The 20302-nt window shown below is 40.1% G+C and overlaps 1 protein-coding gene across 8 annotated transcripts in view; it reads left to right on the forward strand.

Moving 5' to 3' along the window:
* The window catches only part of LOC140408726 (septin-11), a 159714-nt gene extending 140096 nt beyond the window's left edge, over positions 1-19618 (forward strand). For 2 of the 8 annotated variants that reach the window (XM_072496342.1, XM_072496336.1), the window contains 3 exons: positions 963-1095; positions 4165-4349; positions 15582-19618. In XM_072496342.1, coding sequence (XP_072352443.1) covers positions 963-1095; positions 4165-4349; positions 15582-15606 — 343 coding nt within the window. In that variant the 3' untranslated portion in view covers positions 15607-19618. Of the gene's footprint in view, positions 1-962; positions 1096-4164; positions 4350-13784; positions 13809-15581 lie in introns of all 8 variants that reach the window. The other 6 variants (XR_011940177.1, XR_011940176.1, XM_072496338.1 and 3 more) reach the window with 6 other exon arrangements.
* Positions 19619-20302: the final 684 nt, after the last annotated feature.

Here is a 20302-nt window from a genome sequence, read left to right on the forward strand (position 1 = left end):
GCATTGATAGGTTTCTTTATTAAAATGAATATACATTATATAATGTCAATTCATCAAAATCCAGAGTGAAATAGAAAAATGTTTTGTTAATGTTATGATTGGTCCCTGGGTTTATTATGGTGAATTTTAAAAATTGTGTGTCTGAATGTGAATAACTTAAAGGATCTGTCTCTATGGTTATTTATTGGTGCATTGTTGAGTTTTATAGATCAGAAATGCCCCAGGCTGCATTCATTGAATTCAGATAGTGCAATGTTAGGGACAGTACAGTGACTTCAGAATCCCTCTACTGGAGAGGGGGTAATTAATCCCTGATTCCTATTTGGTGGCACTGCCCCATTAATTCTGCATGTGGGTATTAGACAAATACAGGATTGCACTCAACAACGGTGCCCTCTGCAGTTAGATTACATAATAAAACTTAGGTTCTGGAACTATGAAATATGTTGTTTGTTATGCGCCTTCAATGCAGTATCCCAGCATAAAAGTATATTCTGGAGAGGTGGATAAAAGATAGAAAAGAAAATACCTTTCAAATGTGTATTTTAGTCCAGTGGGATCAATTTTATGTCTGGGTGAAATTTGTGCTTGGGAATTGGGCAGGACATCGGAAGATTGGAAGCTCTTGAGGCTCACCGTGTCTTGAAATTATCTCAATCCAATTGAGTATAATCCAGAATCAGTATTTTTGTTCTGTAGGCATTTGCAATATTTATTTGATGTTTTTAGTATCAATTTAGGTACAATAATTTATTTTTTATATAGTAGCGCACAACTTTCGGTTACAAAGGCTCCTTTAAAATTTATGATGGATAAAAGCTATATCTTAACTCAGTAGTATGGGACAAAACCAAGCAAAAATCTTGTAGTTTCCTGGAAAAACATTTATGCACATTTAGACTGTTTACATAGGTTGCAAATAGTATCAATTGTATTTTGAAGTCTTTTTTTTTCTCCCTTAGCCTACAAGAGACCTATGAAGCAAAGAGAAATGAATTCTTGACCGAGCTCCAGAAAAAGGAGGAAGAAATGAGACAGATGTTCGTCATGAGGGTGAAAGAGAAGGAGGCTGAGCTGAAAGAAGCTGAGAAGGAGGTAGAACTTGTACTTCAGGGGAATTGAGGGTTGGGGAGTGGGGGGGCAAAATATTGCCCTGGAGGAGAACGATCTGGAACACTGTACTTTGGCCATGTTAGTTGAGATGGGCCTCGGGGATGAGGCATGTTGGTCTGGGGGCAGTGATTGGCCTGGAGGAAGGCTGGAAATGTCACATTGGTCTGAGACCAATTGGTCACAGCCTGGTATGGCAACTGCTTGGCACAAGATTGCAAGAAACTTCAGAGCGTCGTGAACACCGCCCAGTCCACCACACAAACCCGCCTCCCATCCATTGACTCCATATACACCTCCCGCTGCCTTGGGAAAGCGGCAGCATAATCCCACCCGGCTTACTCATTCTTCCAACTTCTTCCATTGGGCAGGAGATACAAAAGTCTGAGAACTCGCACAAACAGATTCAAAAATAGCTTCTTCCCCGCTGTTACCAGACTCCTAAACAACCCTCATATGGACTTACCTGATTAATACTATACTCGATGCCGGTATGCTTCACTCGATGCCGGTGTCTATGTATTCACATTGTGTACCTTGTGTTGACTTATTACTTATTTTCTTTACATGTAGTAAATGATGTGTTTGAGCTACAGGCAGAAAAATACTTTTCACTGTACCTCGGTACACATGACAATAAATAAATCCAATCCAATCCATCATCTGAAGAGGCCAAACCCAACCACAGCAGTGCAAAGAAAAAAAGCCAGAGGTTTGAGAAGAGAGGAATGACAACCCATTCACCAGCCAACAATGCTGCTGAAGGGTGAGGAGGGAGATGGTACCACTGGGATACAATGGGACCAAGTTATGGGAAGACAAAAGCGTTGTCAATTTGACATTTGGAGAGGCATCTGTATGGTGAATAATCCAATGTGGGGGAATAAAGGAAAGGCTGCAAGTGGGCAGGGGCTTTGGAAAACCTGAAAGTAGAAAACATTTTTTTTTTAAATGTTAATGTGATATGGTGGAATCCCAGAGATCTGTGCTCCTTCACAACAATGCTTACCAGCTAGTCTCTACCATCTTTTCTATCATAAACATACAGCAGGTGCTATTGGAATACATTTCACATTGAAAACCCCTATCCCATCATAGACAAAATACTAATTTCAAAATGGATGTTTCCATGCACAAATCCTAGCATCGGAGTTTCCAATTTCTTTTGAGACTCCAAGGCCAGAATTTCCCACCTTCCCTCCGACAGGTTTTTTTTAAGGCAGGGGGGAGCGAACACGAGATTGAAAGAACAGGATTGCCCCTAGATTCTCACCCACCCTGATCTCTTTACAATGGGGCGGGCAAGGCCTTTAACATCTCCGGAACCCCAAATGTGTCCTCTTTACTCTCCCTGGGCTTTCCGTGCCCCTCCCCCCTCAAAAAAACCCACAACACCCCCAAACATACCTTGCCATCCGGTCCCAGGACTTTGGCTTTGGCATGTTGTGGCACTTCCTCTTCTGTCCACTGCAGCTCCAGTTGCTGCAGTGACTAGTGAGCTGCTGGACAATTAACGCACTTAATGCACGTTCGAGCATGAAATAGCAGGGGGATCAGTGAGAGTTGATTTGGAACTTTCTGGATGGTGGGAAGTGAGACCCTACCATCCAAAATATTCAGGTCCAAATTGTGACCTTCTCTGCATTTTTGTAATGTATTGCCAAAGTTTGAAGGTTTTTTTGACAGAAACTTAATATCCAGCTCAACAATAAGGAAATGGTTAAACAAGCTGCAAAAAACACAGACCTGAATGATTTATTAATATAATTTTAATATTAATTTTAAGCACAAATATGATTCAGTGGATCATTTATTTCTTATTCATTCACAGGATGTGGGTCATGGCAAGGACAGCAATTATTGCTTATTCCTAATTGACCTCGAAGGTGATGGGAAGCTACTTTGTTGAACCATATGTAATCATGGTGTATGTACATCCACTGTGCTGTTAGGGAGGGATTCCCATGATTTTGACCCAACTATGATCAAAGAACAATGATACATTTCAAATTCAGGATAGTGGATGACTTGGAGGGGCATGCAGGTGGTGGTCTTGCCATGCAGCTGTTGCCCTTGTTCTTCTAGGTGGCGAATTGTGCAGGTTTAGAAGGTGTTAACAAAGAAGCCGGGCAGCATGACGGCGCAGTGGTTAGCACTGCTGCCTCACGGAGCCGAGAACCCAGGTTCGATCCTGGCCCCGAGCCGCTGTCTGTGTGGAGTTTGAACATTCTCCCCGTGTCTGCGTGGATCGCACCCCCACAACCCAAAGATGTGCAGGGTAGGTGGATTGGCCACGCTAAAATTGCCCCTTAATTGGAAAACAACCAAAACATACAAAGAAGTGAGTTCCTGCAGTGCATCTTGTAGATGGTACACACTGCTGCTCCTGTGCATCCATGGTGGGGGAAGTGAATGATGAAGGTGGTGGATGGGGTACCAATCAAGCGGGCTGCTTTGTCCTGGATGTTGTTGAGCTTCTAGAGAAATGCACTAGCTACACTGACCGAGACAAGTGGAGAATATTGCATGACACTCCTGACTTGTGCCTTGTAGATGGTGGACAGGTTTTTAAAATAAATTTAGTGTACCCAATTCATTCTTTTCCAGCTAAGGGGAAATTTAGCATGTTCAATCAACATACCGTGCAAAACCCATGCAAACACGGGGAGAATGTGCAAATTCCACATGGACAGTGACCCAGAGCTGGGATCGAACCGGGGACCTCGGCGCCGTGAGGCAGCAGGGCTAACCCACTGCCACCATGCTGCCCTGTGGACAGGTTTTAGGGAGTTGGGTGGTGAATTACTTGCTGCAAATTTCTCAGCATCATAACGACTCTTGTAGCCGCAGTATTTATGCTACAGTTTATTAGCTGTGGTTTCACAACTTGCCATGGTGAGATTTGAATTCATAACATCTGGATCACTAGTCTATAGTACACTACATGTCTACGTTCAAACGTCAAGCTAGTTTCCTGGTCACAATTGTTTACTTCACTTGGATGTACGTATGAGGCAGCCGGTGTTTGAAGTGCATGGTGTGTTGTGTTCGCAGCTTCACGAGAAGTTTGATCACCTGAAGAAAACTCACCAAGATGAGAAGAAGAAACTTGAAGATAAGAAGAAGGATCTGGAGGATGAAATGAATGCATTCAACAAGAGGAAAGTGGCAACTCAGCTTCTTCAATCACAGGCTCAACAAGCTTCCCAAACAACCAAGAAAGACAAGGATAAGAAGAAGTATGTCAGTTTTCAATGTATTTAAAATGCTGTTTTGCTATCATATGTTTATATCTTTCTACAGAAATCTCCTGATCTGATTTTAATCTTCAAGAGGAAAGGAATCAAAACAAAGCCATAGCTATCAAATTGCTAGAAATAGTAATAATATTTATTAGATATATACACGTTAAAACTGGCTACCAGGTAGGTCTCCTATATACGCCATTCAAGGAATGCTCTTGTGTTGTTGGTTCACTTTGCCTTGTAAGATGAGAGGCAGGCCACATTACCCACAAATGTTCCTGTATAGATTGTTTCAACTTGATTCTTGTATAACAGCTTCAATAGTCTGTTTTCTAAATGCTGAACATAAGAGCTGGAGAACAAGTGAGCTCACAGCACAGATTGAACTTTGTATCGAACAGGTTTGATGGGTTTTTTTTATTAACCGAGAATTAAGTTTGAGCAGTTTGTAAAATTTATTATGGAATTAATTTATATGGCCCTACCTGAGATTTTAGGGTGTTGTGTAACATTCCATGTTTCTAGGGTTGGTTTCCACGGTCGCTGTTCACCGCTGATAGGCATTTTCAGAAGACGATTATACTCTGATGTGATCATGACTGCCAGTGTATCAAATTCTTTCTGCGATTGGCAATAATATTAGATTATGGGCAAATTTAAATGATCACAGCTGGATTATTTGAAATCAAAATCCGGTTCAGTAAAGTAGACACCAGGGATTGGGAAAGCCCTGCAGCCACTGAGATGGTTTTTGCTCACACCTAACTTGATTTTACAGCAACCTCTTTGAACTTCAACGGATTTTAATTTATTAAGCATGTGGTATATTTCTACAATTGTTTTCTGTTGCAGAACAGATCTACTCTGATCTTTATCTTTTTCCCCCCCCCGACACATCTATAAATGGGCCATCTGTTCACATGAGCAAAGTTGCTCGGTGAATGATCCTGTCTGCAGTTTTAACTGATCTATACTAGCTACCAGGTGATGTCCGTTGATAGCCAAATCCCACATCTTTCCTCTGCTTGGTGTTGCTCCAAAGTGATGTAGTTAACATTTAGAATTCAAATTCTCGTAAATATTTTCTACACCCTCTCTCAAGTCTTTACAGCTGTTCTAAAGTGTGGTGGTCAGAATTTGACATATTACTCCAGTTGAGACTGAACCATTGTTTTATAGGTTCATAATTTTCTTTTTTTTTTACTCTTTGACTCTAAATCATAAAGCCCAAGATCCTGTATGTCTTATTAGGGCGGCACGGTGGAACAGTGGTTAACACTGCTGCCTCACAGAGCCAGGGACCCGGGTACAATTCCAGCTTTGGAATCATTGTGTGGAGTTTGTATGTTCTCCCTGTGCCTGGGTGGATTTCCTCTGGGTGCTCCGATTTCCTCCCACAATCCAAAGATGTGCGAGTTAGGTGGATTGGTCATGTTAAATTGGCCTTAGTGTCCAGGGATGTGCAGGTTAGGTTATGAGATTACAGTGATAGGGCTGGGGGATGGGTGAGTGGACCTAGGTAGGGTCCTCTTTCAGAAAGATTGGTGCAGACTCGCTGGGCCAAATGGCCTCCTTCTGCACTGTAGGGATTCTATGATTCTATTAAATAGGGAATTAGATCTGACTTGCTATTAGAATTAAATTGTGAACTTATTATTTCATACACAAACCTGTGCCATGCCACCAGTCAAGCTTCCACAAGGTTATTACATTCTTCATTTAAAAACGTAACAAAAATCTTTTACATGGTTACTGAATCAATGCAATTCCCAAATAAGGCAATGCACCTTACAGAGCCAACAAGATTTTTCATTTAATCCTTTAATGTTCTTATCTGTTAAGAAGTTAGCAGGTCTCAGCAAGGAGAGTTCTGCCAGGATTTGTAGATGTCAAATAAGGACTAGGTGGGCTTGGCACTCCATTAGGCCTAGGCTCTCATAACTAACCACTTGAATGGGGTAAATTTTATTTCCATTTGTTCATTGGATGTGAGCATCACTAGCAAGATCGGCATTTATTACCCATTCCTAATTGCCCTTGAGAAGATGGTTGCGAGCCACCTCCTTGAACCACCACAACCTTTGTGGTGTAAGATCACACATTTGTGTTGTCATGAAGGGAGTTTCAGATTTTTGACCCAACGACAACAAGGGAATGGCTATAGAATATAGTCCCAAGTCAGGATGCTGTAGGACATGTCCGGTGGTGGGGGAGGAGCATTGTCCTTTAGGTGGTTGTGGTCATGAAGTGCATTTTGTAGATGGTACACACAGCTGCCACTGTGCGCTAATGTTGGATAGCGATCCAATCAAATGGGTTGCTTTGTCCTGGATAGTGTTGAGCTAATTGGAGCGTATTCCATCACACTCCTTGTGCCTTTTAGATGGTGGGCAGGCTTTGGGAAGTCAGGAGGTCAGTTACCTACTGTGGAATTCCAGCCTCTGACCTCTTGTAACCACAATATTGATGTGGTTGATCCAGTTGAACTTCTGGTTAATGATAAACCCCAGGATGTTGATGGAGAGGGATTCCGTGATGATAAAGCCATTGAATGCCCAAGGGGAATGGTTACATTCTCCCTTGTTGGAGGTGGTTATTACCTGCCACTTACATGGCGCGAACGTGATCCAGATCTTGCTACATGCTGTTGCGCATTGCTTCAGTATCTGAGGAGTTGTGAATTGCATTTGAGCCCTTTTTAATCATCAGCAAACATCCTTATTTCTGAGCTTATGATGGAGGGCAGGTCATTGATGAAGCAGTTTGAAGATGGTTGGACCCAGGGCACTACCCTGAGGAACTCTTGCAGTGAGTCCTGAGGTGGAGATGATTGGCCTCCAACTACCATAATCTTTGTGCTCTGTATGACTCCAGCCAATGGAGAGTTTTTCCCAAATTCCCATTGATTTCAATTTAGCAGAGGGCCACCAAAAAGTTGATTTTTTAAAAAGGAGAAAATAGAATATGAGGGTAAACTAGCCAGAAAAGTAAGAACAAATGTAAGATCTATTCCAAGAATTTAAAGAGGAAGAGAGCAGCTAAAATAAAGGTTTGGTCCCTCAGAAGCAAAGACAGGGCAAGTTATGAGGAAATGGCTTAGGCATTGAACAAATATCTTGTGTTTTTCTTCACAGTAGAAGACTTGACTTGCATACCAGGTTATCTAGGGGCTGATAAGAGTGAGGAAACATCAGCAGTGAAAAAGTATTGGAAAATCTCAAGGGGCTAAAATTCGACAGATCCCTGGGACCTGATGGTCTACACCCTTGGGTTCTAAAAGAGATAACTACAGATATAATGAATGTGTAAGGCATAATTTTCCATATTCCTTAAATTCAGAAATGGTCCCATAAGATTGGGAATTGGCAAATGTAAAACTGCCTTTCAAAAGAGGAGGGAGAAAGAAAACTGGGAACTACAGGCCAGTTAGCCTAATATCAGTTGTTGGGAAAATACTAGAATCCATTATTGAGGAAGTATTAATAAATGCACTTGGAAAAGTATAGTATGATTAGAACAAGTCAACATGGTTTTATAAAAGGGAAATCCTGTTTAACAAATTATTTGACAAAGGATATAACGAGTATAGTAGATAAAGGAGAACCAGTAGATGTAGTACACCTGGATCTCCAAAAGGTATTTGATAAGTGTCACTGGAAAGGTTAATAGACAAGGTAAGGGCTCATAGCGTTGGGCGGTAATATATAAGTATAGATAGGGGATTGATCAATGCCCAGAGTGGGCATAAATGAAGCAAGCACAGTAAGGCAATGAACAGTGTGGGGGGCCTCAGCTATTTACAATCTATATTAATAACATAGATGAAGAGACGGAGATATACCCCAAGGGTGTATCTAATACAAAGCTAGATGGAAAGGTAAGCTGTGTGTGTGGGAGGGGCTCAGAAGTTGCAAAGAGATGTAGACAGCTTAAGTGAGTGGGCAATAAGATGCTGGCTAGAGTATAATGTGGGTAAGTGTGAAGTTACTCACTTTGCAGAAAAGCAGATTTTTAAAAAAAGCTGCTAAACTTGTAAATGTTGATTTTCAAAGAGACCTGGCTGTGTTCAAGGACTGCAGAAAGTTAGCATGTAGGTCTGGCAAACAATTCGGGAGGCAAATGCCATGTTGGCCTTTATTGCAAAGGGATTGAACTACCGGAATAAAGAAGTTGTAGAGTTGTACAGGACTTTGGTGAGACCACATCTGGATTAATCTGTGAAGTTTTGGTTTCCTTATTTAAGGAAAGTTATACTCTCATTGAAGATGGCACAGTGAAGGTTCACCCAGGGATCTAAGATGAGGGGCGAGTAAATTGGGCCTATATTCTTTGGAAGAATGAGAAGCGATCTCATTGCAACATACAAGATTCTGAAGGGTCTAGATAGGATTGAGACTGAGAGAGTGTTCCCGTTGGTCAAGGAATCTAAAACATGGGGCACAATCTCGGAATAAGGGGATTTCGGACTGAGTTGAGGAGAAATTACTTCAGTCAAAGGGTTGTAAATCTTTGGAATTCTCTGCCCCAAAGGGATGTAGATGTTCATCAATGAAAGACTGGGATGGACAGAATTTTGATATCTCAGGGAATCAAGGGATATGGGGGTTGGGTGGAAAAATGGAGTTGAAGTCTAAAATCATATAGAATGGCAAAGCAGGCTCGATGGGCCGTGTGATATATTCCTGCTATTCTGTGTTTTTGTGTAATGAATTTAATCATAAACAAAACTCTCAACAGTAATAATTTAAGTATTACGGAAAGTGGATTCTCGTATGTTTTGTAAAGGAAGGTTTTCATCTTATCAGGTATAATTATTAAATTGAGGGAGGAAATGTTGCTTGCTTACTTGCTAATGTCTATAACAACATTTCAAACTATTTTTGAAGTTCGGTTACTGCTGGAAGCAAACACATGGCCTAGAATCTGCTAAAAAGGATATTTCATAGGGGTGGGAAGATCAGGAAAATGTTTTGAATTATTTCCATGTTTCTTTCGTATGGCTTATTTTATGAATGTTGATACCAGTGACATAATAAATTACAATTATGTACTTTCCAATCGCAGGAATAAATATTATCTAAGAAATTTGGCAACTTAATGTATTCCTTTCACATGGACTTCACGCTAGGGAAAAGTCTGTGACAGGAACAAATCTCGTTTCCTATGACTAGTATAGTGGGGGCAATACCAAATGAAGAGTTGTAGGTACAGCTTTCTACAGGTGATTCAACGGCTACCCACTTTTTACAGGTGCTTTGACTTACCACAGTATTGCTCCATGGCGTGTGGATTTAACATTATTTGTGTGCTTTTGTTACTTTACTTTTCGCATGACTACATCATTAACGTAATTTTTCAATCACTAATGCTATCGTTGTATTGCTTACACTGTGCATTGATTAAGTAAAATTGTCAAGTGTAATCTGTTGCACGGTTCCATATGTGTTTTCTAATGAGTGCATTTGGGCTGTTATATGATGCGGTTAGTTAACATTGTACTGTGTCAGGAATAGAATCAGTGTTTGACTACTGGTTAGAATATGCAGTACCATAAACTAAGATGAATAACTTGGGAACATGTTAGTCCAACTGGCTAGCCCAGAGTTGAAAGCAGAATGCATAGTTCACTGTCGGATCCCTTGATTTATTTTTGTTAAATGTCAGTCTTACACCCTCTTAAAATTATTGATGTTCTCAATGTAAATGATTTCAGTGACCAATCCAAAGCAAACCTGGGCCATTCGTTGTGAAATAATTCTACATGATCTGTAAATTCACCTTCCCTCTTCTAGACTTCCAAGTTATGTCATTTTTAAGAGCACGGGATCAGGATTTTCAGGGTTCGACTCATCAGTATCCTCAAGGATTTTTTGAATACTTCAATAGGATTCCTTCTTAGTCCCCATCAGTGTCAATATTATCAACACCTTGTAGTCAGCTAGCAGACAAAGTAGCTCATTGCTGCACTTTTTTCAGTGTTACGATGTCCTTCCTACAGTAAGACGATCAGAAGTGCACACACTACTCCAGACTGACTACGATGTTATAGACTCATTGTCACATCCTATGATTTGTGTTCTGTTTCATGCGTTATATAACCCAAGATCCAATTTACCATTGCTGCACGCTTCAATGATCTGTCCACAATACTCCCAAATCTTGTTCCTGTGCTGCATCTTGTATACTACTACCAACTAGCTTATTGTCTTGATTAATTGTCTATTTATCTTCTGCTATAGTGTAGTCACTTGGTTTTGTTCGTTATTTCTCAGCCCAATTGATTTAGGTCCCTTTGTTCCTGATCAGCCAGCTCTTGGTTGTTTGCAACCCCCTGCACAGAACCCCTCCCCGTGCTATTGGCAAATGATGGAAATGTTGTCTCCATACCTACTTTTAAATAATTGATATACTGTACAGTGTGAATGGCAAGGATCTCAATATAACCTGACATTGGGGTACCTTAGTATCACTTTCTACCACTCAAATACAGCATTCTGATCAATAATAAAAACAAAAAATGCTGGATAAACTTAGCAGGTCTGGCAGCATCTGTGGAGAGAGAAACACGTTTTGAGTCCATATGACTGCTACGGAATTCTGATGATTCCTCTGTCTCCTTTTGATGCGGTTAGTTGCCAATCCAGGTCATTAACTTCTCAACCACTTCATGACGTCAGGAGTGTCAGTGAGCAGATTATTGTTAAGCAAGTGCCGTTAATAGCATTGTTGATGACCCCTTCCATCACTTTGCAGATGATCGAGAATAGATTGATGGGACAGTAATTGGCCAGGTTGGATTTGTCTTGCTCTTTGTGTACAGGATATGCTTGGGCAATTTTCCACGTTGCTGGGTAGATGCCAATGTCAGTCTTGTAGCTGTACTGGAACAGCTTGGCTAGGATCATGGCAAGTTCTGGAGCACAAGCCTTCAGTACTATTGTTGGAATATTGTCGAGGCCCGTAGTCTTTGCAGTATCCTGTGTCCAGCCATTTCTTAATATCATGTGGAGTGAATCGAATTGGCTGAAGACTATGACATCTGTGATGCTGCGGACCTCCGGAGGAGGCTGAAATTGATCATCTACTTGGCACTTCTGGCTGACGATTGTTGCAAATGTTTCAGCCTTATCTTTTGCACTGACGTTCTGGGCTCCCCCATCATTGGGGATGGAATATTTGTGGTGCCTCCTCCTCTAATTATGGCTGGATGTGGCAAGACTGCAGGGCTGAAATCTGGACTGTCTATCACTTGCCGCTTATCTTCACTCTCTGACAGAATATGAAAAGTAGTGAATGGGCAATTGTAAGTCCTTAATGTGAAAATACTTCCATGTGTTTCCCATAGGATTGGGATTAAATTGTAGGCTATCCATTCCAATTTCATTTTTCATATTGATACTTATTCCCAAGATGTTCCTTATTACCATGACCGACATATCTTGTGAAGGATTCCTAAAGCTCCTCTGGTTTACTAAAATCATTTTGAAATGAGGCTGGCAATACAGTTTTCTGACTAAATTTTATACCCAGTCTATGATTTAATCTGGGGCATAAGCGGGAGCACCGCTCTTGACCTTTGCAACCCCTGACTGGAGAGAGGGATGGGTGCCCCTCCTGTTGGCTGTTTGGTGAATCATATTTGAAAGTCCATATTTGGACGTTTGGTCAGGACACAAACTGGCTTGGTTGTGAAGTCTAATTCCTCATTAGAATACATGCTCTGTGCTTTTGTGTTGGGAAGAATGGCCACTTGACGAAGATGTGGTAGAGTAGCAGACACTCATGGAATTGTATCCCAGCATCTGAGAGGCAGCGAAACCTGCATTACTGGCTGCGGTGTAAAGCATTCTCTAGTAATCACAAATTGATCTCTTTAGCAATTAATTATTTAATGTTCCGTATTTAACTCATGATTTCTGAGCACCTGCCACACACACAACTTTTGTGAGGATGACAAGAACTGGATTTTATTGACCCATTATGCAATATTGAGGTCTTATCAGAGGGAATGAAAATACACACCGCTGAAATCAGTGCTGGGACATGTGGACTGGGAACTTCGGTCAGTGAGTCAACCAAAATAATCTTGCCTAATGGATACCATCTCATGTGCTCAACAGAAAAGTGGGAGAGTGTAAATGTGGGTAGGTCTCAATATGCTTGCAAATCTATAGGTATCCAAAGCCCAGAAGAGGAGAGAACATAGCTCCAGTGGACCCTCCAAAAGAGGCTGTAAAAAGGTCCTAAAAATATTTCCTACCTCTTCAAATTTGCAGGCCATGCTCTCTTGCTGATGTGGATGCTTTGTGTGGCAAAATGGTTGAAGTTCATCTGTAAACATGGAAGCTGGAAACAGAGCAGAAACCAGGACCTGGTATACCTCCCAAGCATTTTGCAACACCCATCCCATTTGGGAATATATGAACAGGAATAAGCCATTTAGCCCCTCAAGCTAAATTCAATTGTGGCTGAACTGTATTCTAAAGCACTTCTGCCTTAATGATGTGAGCACACTAGAATACATCTGGAAATTCAGGGGCAACGCTTTCATTTATTTTGCTTTCTAAGTAACACTTAACCTTCAACTCTTTGCTTTCCTCTAAGACGTTAAGGGATTTTTATATTGAGTATTAAAAACTCACTAGTTCAACTGTACAGCATTTGTTATGACCAAACCGATCACTAGACATGATTGTCCTGATGGATAGTGCAAGCTGTCTAACCATTTCAAATCTTAATGGGTGGCTCAACAGATTAGTGGTCCAATAGCTAACTGAACACGATCACAGAATGCAGTCCTTGCTTTTCAATGGAACAGTGTACGGTTAAGGGCCAAATTGCCAGGAATGCGTGGAAATAGTTGGAACTTAAAGCTAATCAAAACCGTTCAATGCTTTGAATTTCCAGTTTGGTTAGGCTATCGAACAAGATTGGGATGATTGGAGTAGAGAAACTGTGACTTGTTCTCCACTCCAAGGAAGTGGTTTAAACATGGAAAATCTTCAGTACTTAAAAATAAATCACTTTTAAAATGCCGTGGCCTGAAAACATCAACTTGAAACTACACAAACATAATTAAGTTAAATTTCCAAACCTCAACACTATTTTAATTGGTCAAAATGATAACTTTGGGGAGGGTATTGCGAGAGGGCCAGTCTATTTTATAACTCCATTCTTCAATGAAATTAAGTTGGGTGTGTAATTTATCAAGTGCCTGTGCTTTGTGGTCGTCCTTTTTTTTGAAATTGCTATAATTTGCTATAATGCATGAGTTACTTATTTGCAGTTGTAATTCAATGCAGCTTTTTATAAAAATGGTTTGTTTTTAATCATTGCTTATGGAACTGTATTGCAATGTAACGAATGAATTTATTAATGAAGTATGATTTCTAATTGTATGTTTTATTTTTTTTTCCTTTTTAATTGCAGTGCAAGCTTCACATAAGCAACCTGGCAAGTCAAGGATGTCACCTTATCCATCTGCTTAGCTGTAATGTGTCTGGTATCAGAATGTCCATCCATCTTTTTTTTTTTTTAAATCAGAAAACATTAACAATTACCTTATATAGGAAGATCCTCTCAAGAGCATTCCATGAAATGGAGAAGGGCCACAATTTAAAACTAAAACAAACTGGTATCTGAATGTGGGCAGTGAGAAGGGGTGTAGTCTTAGTGCTTCGGAAACAGAATCTAACATAATAGGACAGTTTTTACAAAAAGGAGAGTGATCAGCAATGTAAGTGGGGAGAAGCGATGCATATCAGGATTTCATAGCTTCCTCCCCAACCTCTTTTCCATTTAGAAGTGTTGCATGATCCAAATCTTAAAGATGATTTTTATTTTACTGGTTACTATGTACGTTCCTCTGCCTGTTCCTACCATAAGAAGCAGCCTATTTAAGAAGCAGAAAAGTCCACCCTGGTCATCTAAAATGAAATTGGTATTTCGAAGTTCCTTGAGGTGTGTTTCAGTTATTATTAATAAGGTATTTAAAGTAATATCTGTCCCTGCTTTTAAAGTTTGGTGATCACACAAGTCAAACCTGTTCCATTTAACACTTATGTGCCATTCACCCTTGGATAGATTCTCCTTTTGGTTCCTTTCCAAAGAGAAGTTGGCTATTGTTCTTCTGTGGCTGCTGTGGATTAGTGTCTGCTCTCTTTGTCTTGGTAGTGCCTCTTCCTTATTTTGAACATACTAATCAATTTTAAACAAGGACTAATATTACAATAGCAAAGTCACACAGCTTCAAACCTTTCAATGGCAGGCTTCAGTTTTGCTTACCAACCAAACATGGCTCGGGAAAGAGAGGTGTTAATATCCATCGTGGCATGTGCACGAGCAGTCTTACATTTAACCTTCAGTATTTGTGTTTCAATCACCAGTGCAGTTTGCTGCAAGTCTGTTACTTGAAAACTTGGCACATTAAAACTTATGAAAGTTCACCACTTTACAAATTGGATCTAACCTATTGAATGAAGCTTGTCATCTTTTAGTGCATAAGAATTATAAAATCAGAAAAACAACTCTTTTTGAAATATATCTTTACTGAGGGTTGGCGTTTAAACAAATATTCAGTCATTTTTAAATTTTATGTTTCACCTTGGGGTTGAATTCTCATCTGGGCATGTACGAAGTACTGGTATATATTGTTTCCTCTATATCGCAATTCAATGCAGACAAGCTTTACAATGTTAATATATCATTGAATATCAACTGTACTGTGTTTGGTTAACTCAGTAGCTCTTCAGTTCATATTCAATAATGACTTATCCTTCAGCTTGTCTGAATTGGGTAGGGTCATCCTCACTGTGGTTTCCAGCCAAATTGCATGTGGTAATGGAGAAGATTTTAGGGACATGGAGAGAGGAAGAATGTGCAAGCCCATTGCTCCTCCAAAAGACTGCCGGGGACATCATTCTTAAGTTGTATTGAAACCAATCATCTTTTTCTGACCTTACCCGATAAACTATACGACTCCAGTTTTAATTAGTAGGGAGGGTGGTGGTGAATGAAGGCGCAATGAGATTCAGTAAGTACAATTTTTTTCTATTGATGACTTAATGGTAAACAAAATTTTAACATTAGTCCTTAATTCATAATCTTGAGGATGTGTTAATCAAAAGAAAGTGCTTGTAACTGCACATCTTTCCTGGGCCATGTTTAGCTGATTACCCTGGCAGCTGTTTTATTTTGTTTTGTATGTCTTCTACCTTGTTTTCACAGTAATCCTTGGCTCTGCACGGAATAACTAATATCCCACAAATCTAGTTGGATTGTTCTTTCACCTATGCATGTAAGTATTGCAGTTGGAACTTTTGTATTCTTGGCGATGAATAAATAGCCCAAAAGATTGGTTGCCTTTGCTCCGGCCTCTGAACTGAACAATTTTGATGAGAGAAGTGTTCACAACATGGTACAGTGGTTAGCACTGCTGCCTCACAGCACCAGGGACCCGGTTTTGATTCTGGCCTTGGGTGACTGTGTGGAGTTTGCTCATTTGCCCCATGCCTGCGTGGGTTTCCTCCGGGTACTCCGGTTTCCTCCCACAGTCCAAAGATGTATAGGTTGGGTGGATTGGCAATGCTAAATTGCCCCTTAGTGTCCAAAGGTGTGCAGGTTAGGTGGATTGGCAATGATCAATGTGCGGGGTTACGTAAATAGGGCGGGGGAGTGGGCCTAGGTAGAGTGATTTTGAAGGGTCAGACTTGATGGGCCAAATGGCCTCTTTCTGCACAAGAGTTTCTATGGTTACAGCACTAGCAGAAATACTTCTAGGCCAGCCTACTGTCTGATTTCACCACTGTGAAGTGTTCCACCAGCTGCCACTTGCACACTCTTATTCTACTCTGCTTTCTGCTCTGCCAAATAGCTTGCTCACCAAGATGCCACATTTGCTTTTACATTTAGTGTGCTCCACTTTCATGCAGTAAACACGTGAGAATTTTTTCGATTTCAGTGCATTTTTGTATTAATTGCAGCCTTTTAATCACCTTGTTGCTAAACCTGTTTGTTGCCATTTCTCCAAGATGCACCATGATATACATATGTATACCGTGACCAGTTATTTCTATATTGCTTGTATTAAATCCTTACTTTAAGATGTGAACAACATATACTACATAACAATGTATTTATATGCCCTTTTTCTCCTTCCTATTTGTCAACTTATATTGGGGTTGGGGTGAGGGGGTGGGAGGGAATTAGTAAATCCTTGAATATGTTTCAAACAAATTTATATTTCATAGGCATGATTAGAATTATGTGCATTTAGCTAATCGTTTATTTGCCGTTAGTTTGATGAGGTGGTCATGAAGTAATAGTTAATTTTCTGATAGTATTATAAAATACTACGCTATTGGTTATATTCACAGTCTCGAGTATTCTAGACCACATACAAATATAATAGTGCCGGCACGGATACATTTTATTCAGATGGCTGTTTTGTATGACCTGTCTGTGTGATGTGTGGTTAAATGTTTTTTGTAGCACCAAAATATAACACAAGTAAGATAGCAAGTGCACGCGACACTATTGTAATTATCCCCCAATGGTAGGGAGCCAGAATCTGAACATCGTGCATCTTGAGTACATACATAGGGCGGAATTTACTGGCTGTTCTCGCTGGCGGGATGTTCCGGACCCACCGACGGCGCCACCGTCTCCGCCACCAAAAAACATGCGGCGGCAGGTTGGTCGGTAAATCCCACCCATAGTGTTCACATGTATTTTATCATTTTTTAAATTGGAATGTTTAATTGTGTGAAGTCTTGTTGTTTTTTTTTCAGTGTAAGCTGCCATCTGTCCTTTCCTGTTGTACAGTCAGTACATTGTTTAATGTATGTAGCTTACTGGCCGAGCTTGCAAAAAGCGTATTGCCATGTCAATTTATTGTTTCCGCAAACTTGCGTATGCTCGTAATTCTTTGGACTGTGAAACTAGGAGTTGGATATTTATGATGATCAACATTTTCACTGGTGTTCATACAGTTTTGTGGTTGGGAATGGATGGTTTCTTCACAGGGAGGAAAAATATTCATGTAGAGTCCTATTTGTGATTTTAAAAATTGCAAGAATTTATGGTCGGCACGGTAGCACAGTGGTTAGCACAGTTGCTTCACAGCTCCAGGTCCCAGGTTTGATTCCCGGCTTGGGTAACTGTCTGTGCGGAGTCTGCACATTCCCCCTGTGTCTGCATGGGTTTGCTCCGGGTGCTCCGGCTTCCTCTCACAATCCAAAGATGTTCAGGTTAGGTGGATTGGCCATGCTGAATTGCCCTTCATGTCCAAAAAGGTTAGGTGGGGTTACTGGGTTGCGGGGATAGGGTGGAGGTGTGGGCTTAGGTAGGGTTCTCTTTCCAAGGGCTGGTGCAGACTCAATGGGCCGAATGGCCTCCTTCTGCACTGTAAATTATATGATTCTATGATTCGGGAAAATACAAACTTGTCTACTTGACTATTTTTTTAAAAATAGCTTCCAGTGGCCCAGTAACTGAATTGCCTGGTGCATAATCAAGCCACGTAAATCTGAAGGATGAGTTTGCTATCTCATTTGGGATAGCAGTAGGGCGTACGCAATTATCCTTCAGTCAGGGAGGAAAATATCAGCCAGATATTCCTACTCCTGACACTATCCACTGATTCCTCTTGGAAAGCGCACGTGCGTGGTTGGCAGATGGACACTGGTTGGGCTCGGCTTTGCTGTCTTGCAGATGAATATTCTGCTGCCACTATCTAAATTCACAATTATCAAGTGGTAGCTAGCACCTTTAAGGATCTTCAGTAGAGGGAGGGCAAGTTGACAATAATGAGAATTTACTTATTCCAATAACTTGCCTTTCCTTCAAGATATTTCACTGGTGCATGACATTCCCAGTTTCATCTGCGGGTCTGGGAATGCACATGGTTGCTTATTCGGTGCTATTCCATTTTTTCCTCTTTTCATCTGCTGTCTGTTTAACCAATTTTCTTTCTTTTAACTTTCCTCTGTAGCTTCTTTATCTAGTTGTTCTGCTGCCTGTTCCCTTCTCCACTGGATGAGATTCCTAAAGCTTTAGAAGAGATTCACACACCACGCAGAAGAATTCTTTCTTGGGTCATCACTATTCCAGTTCCTTTCTAGTCACAGTTCCTGTACTGTAGCATGTTGAATATGTCAGTATTTTATAGTTTTGGCATGGAGAAATATCCTAATAAAATAATCTACTTGTGACAGGAACAAGATCAGACAGTGCAATATTTATAAACCGTTGAGTTGGTGGTATTATATAATGTTATTTGTATAATCATTCTTCATAGTATCAGAGACTGTGCACTAAATGTTCTGTCACTACTAATAATTCTTATCAGTGTTTCAACCTTTTTAATAGTTTTGCACTGTTTCTCTTCTCCCTTCTCCAATGCAAATGTGCAAATAAACCCAAACTCACAAACTTCTTAAAACAACTGGTGAAAAAGTATGTGTTTTTAGTCGATCATAATTGACTTTCCTGTACAAAATTGAATTGGCATGGAAAAGGCTGATCAACCCTTGAATGCATCACAATGTTGACGTTTAATATTTTTATCACAGTTTTCAGAAAGTGGGATAATCGAGGAAGGCGGGATTTTTTATAAAATACCGAGTTTTATTATCTTTGTTTATAATTTTTTAATGTATCACACCACGACCACTTTTAATAATGTGTACCCAATGAAAAGTTTGTTTTTGAGTTTCTGTAAAAGGAAACATTACAGTCTCTTTATTTTACTTTAGCCTATTTAATACACCGCTTATGAACTTGACATCAATGGAGCAATTACATTCTGCTACTGATTTAACACAGTAAATAATTGATAGCAATTCTACATTAGTATTTTAAAGAAGAAAGGTTAAAGTGAACTAATTGCCAACAGTTAAATTGATGAGGACTAGCATTTATTTTGATGTAGAAGTCAATGTAAATGTACAAAAGTACAAGAACGCTGTAATGCTGGTCGTGGATGAAAACTGACTTGTTACAATTATACCATTTCTTTTGGCTGTGCAATGTTGTTGATCTAGTAGATTGTGCATTTCAGTAACCAAACATATATTTTAACCATTGATTTTGGAGACTGTGAAAAGTGAAGTTCTGTAAGAAAATAAACTGATTTTAAACCACTTCATCCTAATTATCAACGTGATTAATGGATTTTAGGGCATATGTTTTGGTTTTTTGCCATTCTCACATCTGTACTGAAAGTTTGATTAAAGAGTTCAATTTCTGATTCATTTTTATTTCAACTTCGATTAAGAGCTGGATAAATTATTTGACTATTAATAATGAAAAAGTCTTTGGACCTCAATTGTGCCATACCCCCAAGTCTGAAATATCAAAATACTTGGGTGTCTTTTTTGGGGGAGGGGGGGTTAGATTCTTCGTTCAGCGTGTGTCACAGGAACCAGTGATAAGGAAATGGGCAGCAAAGTTTGAATCCACCTATTTGTGATGTAGCATTAGTGCTCTTGGCTGCCTGTTGCTAATTCGGACCCTGGATTTCTGAACAGCTGCTGTATGTCACATATCTGTTGCATATCTATTCCAGGAGCTAAAGAGTTTAATAATTTGGGAGACTATATAAGAATTCTGTTTAACACATGCTTTTACACAAAGTAGTTGTCTTTAAAACCACATGTGGACCCTATTGTATGCCAATTGTCCAACTATATAAAATTGAACACCACTTATTTGAAGGGTCTTAAATATACATGCATGATCATCCATTGCCTGGACCAGGAGTGCTTCCAGATTACTGGCTTCATCTCAAGTCATTGTCAAATAATGCATGAGAAACTAAAGATTTCATATCCATTGAAAACAACAAAAGTGATGCATGGTGGTATTGGCCTGTGATTTATATACAAAACAGAAGCTCTTCAAGTTGGCTGTTCATGTGGTATATCAAAGAGTGCAATTTTCTTTGCTTA

Source organism: Scyliorhinus torazame, chromosome 3 (assembly GCF_047496885.1).
Source record: "Scyliorhinus torazame isolate Kashiwa2021f chromosome 3, sScyTor2.1, whole genome shotgun sequence".
NCBI classification, from domain to species: Eukaryota; Metazoa; Chordata; class Chondrichthyes; order Carcharhiniformes; family Scyliorhinidae; genus Scyliorhinus; species Scyliorhinus torazame.